The following is a 5827-nucleotide window of genomic DNA, read 5'->3' on the forward strand; positions in this document are numbered from 1 at the left end:
CAAGTTCTCCCCGCCCCCCCAAAAAAAAACCAAGGCCCCGGTCTTACAAGCGATTTCCTCTTTTCTTAACAGATTTTCACAGTTTCTTGTTTGCAGTTTCCTACTACGATGAATGATAGTATTTTTGGTCATAACTCTCTCGATATAACTCAAAATCGGATGATTCAATCAAAAATTAAACAATAATCATTTGTTCAACTAAAACAACACAGTATCATCTTATTTTAAGGCATCAAATTCATATTTTGAAAGGCACTCTTACAGCCATGAATTCTCATGCCTCTCTTGTGCTCTCCCTATTCCTTCAATCTACACATAAAAGAAAAATGTGTGCAAAGGTTTGTTGAACACTACTCTATTATTTTTTCAACACCTTTTGCCATATTATTTGTCACCACCATAAATAAAGCCATAAACTCCTTTTATTAGAGATTATATGGGCTAATTGGACCTAGATGTTTAATTGGAGAGAATTAATAATTGTCTTGGTTTAATGGTGACCAAAAATGTTTTAGAGCATGTTCATAAGCTCCGAACATGTTAGTAGTACATTATGTTCATCTCATTATGACACAATGATAATATCATGTATTACCGATTATATAATCATCATTATATATTAATACTAATACATGACAACACTTAATTATATTAGTCTAGGGTAAAATATTTTAACATTATATTATATGAAGTAAGTTCTGGATAACAACAAAATAATTCAAATTGACAGACATAAAAAATAGTTGAAAAGACTTGAGAGAGTAAAAATTAAATAGAAAAAGTGGGGAAAATACAAATGAACTTATTTATATCACTGTTGAATTATTGCTCTTTTCATATCAGATTTAACTACATGTTTCCGAGAATATATTGTAGTACAATCGGACATGTGAAGTTTGCCACTTTTTCAACTCATAAGACTGAGCTCATAGCCTTATACTTAATTAATCTTAGCTAGTCTTGAGCAAACTTTTTCTTGGTTAATTAATTAATTAATTACATGTTACATGAAAAAAAAAATTAAATCCAAGAAAATCAACAAATCAATCTATCTGTCTGTCCATAAATATATCTTTATGTATGTGTTTTGTGAAACAAGTTACTCAAACAATTAACTTAATTACTCGTTGACTGGATCAAATATAGATATATATTAATTTATAATTATATATATTATATGGGATCTTTTTCTCTCATGTAGATATTGTTGACTTAAATTTTCATGAAAAGATATGGAAATGCAAATATAAAGAAGTTAATTTCAAATAATTAGCTCCATCTATATATTTAATACCAACTTGCATATAATAACAAATTATAGGATCAGTTGAGTCAAGTGTTAATATTGGTTACCGTGAATGCATGTATATACTCATTTTAAGTTAAAGTGCTGCCAAGATTTTCAGATGTTAAATAATATTGGAAAGCCCCTAAAAATAGGGTGTATGGATGCAATTTTCTCTATTTTGTGGTCAGCAAATTTTTTTAGTTCAATTTATTTTAATGGTCATCAAGTACGTTGTACTGCAATTTTTAGAATTAAAAAAAAAATAACAATACTTTTTTATTTTATACGTATATGAAATAAAATATTTAGATATTATTTTTATATTATAAATTATTTTTAATATTTTAATATTTTACACAATATTATAAATAACTACAAAAAATAGACTAATATTTTTTTCTAGATACCAAATAGTAAAAATACTACAAAAAGTAGTTACTTTTTAGTGCTAATTTTTTTAATCATAACATAATTTTTTGTGATTAAATGTGACTTTTAATCATAACAAAATGTTACTTGTGATTAAAATATAGTCTTTAATTACAAGCTGTCACTAATTTAGTTTTAGCTAGTTACAACAATTATTGTGACTAAAAATACATTTAGTCACAACAAATTGTAATTTTTGTAACTAATACCTTTAATAACGGACTTTTCAATCATAACATAAGAATGATAATTTATAATTAGTTACAATTTTTTTACTTTTAACTACAAATTTTGTTGTGACTAAAAGTAAGATTTTTTGTAGTGAAAGTGTATCGATACATTTTTTGATGCACCGCTCTATAATATAATAATAGAGGAATGCTAATTACAACCTCCTATTACAACCTCTTAGTCAATCTCCACGTCCGAAATCACATGCCGAAATACTTTTTTTTCAATTTTTTTTTCTTCATAGCGGTATTCGTTATAGTTACAGTATCATCCCTGTAAATTTTTAAAAAATTTCGAATAGTTTACAGTACTGAAAACAAAATATCTTGATATTCCAGTTTACCATGCGCGTTCAAAAAACTTCAAACGTATTTTCGGCACTGTAAACTATTCGAAATTTTTCAAAAATTTATAGGAATGGTGTTGTAAGCATAACGAACACTCCTGTGAAAAAAAAATTGAAAAAATATATTCTGACATGTGTTTTCAAGCGTGAAGGTTGACTAAGAGGTTGTAACAGGAGGTTGACGGTAACACTCCTCGTAATAATAATTCAACTCCAAATTTTTGGTTGGAGTAGGATTACGTAGTATTTTTTTTTTATAATTAAGAGTACTATTGTATATATTAGAGTAAACTCATAATAAGAAATTAAAAAATTAATTAAAAATATTTTTCAAAGAATTTTTTTTTAAAAAATATGTAATACTAAAATGTGTGAAATGCCGTGATTATTGGATACACAAAAGAAAATAGAGACATGCTTTTTGTTTGATTCATTGAATGAATTAGGATGAGAGGAAACATTTTCTACAAAGGTATAATGCTTTCTCGAAAGATGGTGTAGAAAAGAAAACCATTTTTTTTCTTTTATTTATTTATTTTTTTAATGAAAAAACCATCTTATTTTGTTATTTCGCTCTTGTCTCTTTTTTAACATACTAGGATAAAGCTACGTGTAAGGCACATATACTTAGTTTTATTTTAAGTACTGTATAATTTAATTAGAAATGATACAAGAAATAATCATATATATATTTTAATTTATTATTGTGGTCTAAATGAATCTTTTAATATAGAGTGATTAATTTATTATAAAACACACATTACTACCCGATCTATAAATGAGCACTACTATTAAATTGGTTTTTCAGTTTATAACTGTCTTTTATATTATTTTTTATCGGTTCCTGAAATCGTTGGCTATGTAAGTGCCATAAAAATGCAAAACTTTAAATGACAGTATATAAATATTGAGAAAAGTCACTTTAAATAACGGTTTACAACTGTTGGAAAAAGTCACTTTAAGTGTCTGTTTATAACTGTTGGGAAAGGCTTCCATTGAATAGTAACAAACGGAAAAAGTAACTTTAAATGACGGTTTATAACTGTCAAAAAAAGTCACTCTATTTATATTGCATTAATAATATATCATTCATATTCATGACAGAACCTTCTTGCTTCTATTTGAACCAAATTGGTATTCCTCCATTAACAAAACTGACTATAAAATGTTAAACTAAGTTAGCTTATGAGACATCATACCTAAAGAATAAAAATCATAATCTATCAATACAACATGTATTGGTATTGGATATATTTTTACTAGTATGTATTAAGCAATTTTTGCCAAGTTCAAGCTTATACATATCATCTTCAACAAAATGTACATGAGCAAAAGAAAAGAAAGAAAGAAAGGAAAAAAATATTATAAGAGTAAAATAGTAGTGTTATTTATTTCACTTCCTAAATGAAAAGTGAGATAAGAAAATCTTTACCTCATTTTGTTGTCAGGAGGAGCTTGGCGAGCTTGGCGAGCTTGGCTCCTGAACCACTTCCTCACTTATATCCTTGTCAACTTTATAATTATTCTCTTGTGTTTCACTTGCTGCAGCTGGTCCATTGTTGGGAGATGGTGTGCCTTCAAGTTCATAGTAGTCGTTTTCGACATTAGACATCCTCAGAGAACATAGTATTCATCAGCTGTGCTTAATCCCATCTTTGTAATGATTACTTGAAGCTTAGTTCCCACCATTAATATTATCTGCAATTTGTTAAGTTACCATATTGATCATCATCAATGGATTTATATTACCATAAGTTGGGTTTTAAACAAGGAAGAAATTAATTAGAATATGATTAATCATAGCATCTGTACTAATTGTTTGTGCATTTGTGTCGTACTTACAGTTAAAAGTAGAAATGGCAGCCACAATGAAAAGTATAGTCCTATTAGAAAAGAACAATATTTCTCAATCAAAATGTTTAAATCAATATATGGTCTTAAACAATCGTCAAGGCAATGGTATCGCAAACTTTTAGATGCTCTAATCGAAGATGGTTTTCAACAGTCAAAAGCATATTATACTCTTTTTACAAAAGGATCTCATGATGATTTCATTGCTCTACTTGTTTACGTAGATGATATCATTATCACTGGACCTAGTCTATCGCTCCTACACCAATTACAAGAGTCACTCAATAATAAATTCAGGCTGAAAGCTCTCGGCCCCCTAAAATATTTCCTTGGTTTTGAGATAGCTCGATCAGCTGAAGGACTTTTCTTATCTCAAAGAAAGTAAACTATTCAACTTCTTGAAGATACTAGATACATCAATAACAAACCCACAAAAACACCTATGAATCCAAGATTACGACTTGATGATGAACAAGGCGAACCACTTGATGATCCTTCTCCATATCGTCAATTAAATGGAAGATTACTCTACTTAACATTATCAAGACCCGACATCACCTATGCGGTCAATAACCTAAGTCAATTCATGGCTAAGCCTCGCACCCCTCACCTACAAGCTGTCCACCACTTAATAAGATACCTTAAAGGCAGTCCGGGACAAGGCCTCCTCTACACAACTACCTCCGCATTGAATCTTCGAGCCTTTTCAGACTCTGATTGGGCCTCTTGCCCCACTACAAGAAGATCAACCACGAATTTTTGTGTCTTTTTAGGAGACTGTCTCATATCATGGCGCACCAAAAAGCAACCTACAATATCAAAAAGTTCTGCTGAAGCAGAATACCGCGCCCTTCCTGCCACGGGAAGCGAACTTACTTGGCTCTAATATCTTCTTTAAGACCTCCAAATTCCTCAACATGGTCTAGCATTTATATATTGTGACAATCGCTCTGCTATTCACATCGCCAACAACCCCACATTCCATGAACGCACCAAACACATAGAACTTGAATGCCACTTCATTCGTGACAAAATCAAGTGTTCTACTATTCGGCTCATACCTGTAAACAACACCCTTCAACTTGCTGATGCCTTCACAAAACCGCTGCCTTCTACCACACTCTCTTCTCACATTGCCAAGATGTCCGTTCATGACATATACCGTCCATCTTGAGGGGGGGGGGGATATCAAAATATTAAGTCAGCTATATTTTCGGTTCATTCAGTTGGGATCTTATGTTAGTTAGGATCTTTGTGTTTGTTACAATCTTTGTGACATAGTCGGTTATTAGTTAGTGCAGCTGGTTTATAGTTGTTCTGTTTTAGAGTCATTGCATTGTATATAAGGATTGTTTCTCTGTACTTTTATTCAATCAATTAATACAGCTTTACAACTTGATTCAATCTCCCTGTTCGCATTAAATGTATATTATAAAAGATAAAATTTTGCATACATCTTGAAGATTATTATTATTATTTTATAACATATCATTATTATTATTATTATTATTATTAAAGGATAAAGCTAACTGGGTCAGTCAATGATCTCACAGAGAAATTTTGCCATCTCGTGCTGTAATTCTCTTCTTTAAAGTTTTCCAAATTTTATGAAGATAGCAATTAACCGTGTTTATCTTAAACGTTATACTATCTTAATTTTAGAAATACAAAATATATATATA

At 29.9% G+C, this 5827-nt stretch overlaps 1 protein-coding gene across 1 annotated transcript; it reads left to right on the forward strand.

Moving 5' to 3' along the window:
• The first annotated feature begins 4587 nt into the window (after positions 1–4587).
• LOC133032416 (uncharacterized mitochondrial protein AtMg00240-like) lies at positions 4588–5031 on the forward strand. The gene has a single exon (XM_061106350.1). It carries the CDS (start codon positions 4588–4590, stop codon positions 5029–5031), a length of 444 nt encoding a protein of 147 aa, XP_060962333.1.
• Positions 5032–5827: the final 796 nt, after the last annotated feature.

Source organism: Cannabis sativa, chromosome X (genome assembly GCF_029168945.1).
Source record: "Cannabis sativa cultivar Pink pepper isolate KNU-18-1 chromosome X, ASM2916894v1, whole genome shotgun sequence".
Taxonomy (NCBI): Eukaryota; Viridiplantae; Streptophyta; class Magnoliopsida; order Rosales; family Cannabaceae; genus Cannabis; species Cannabis sativa.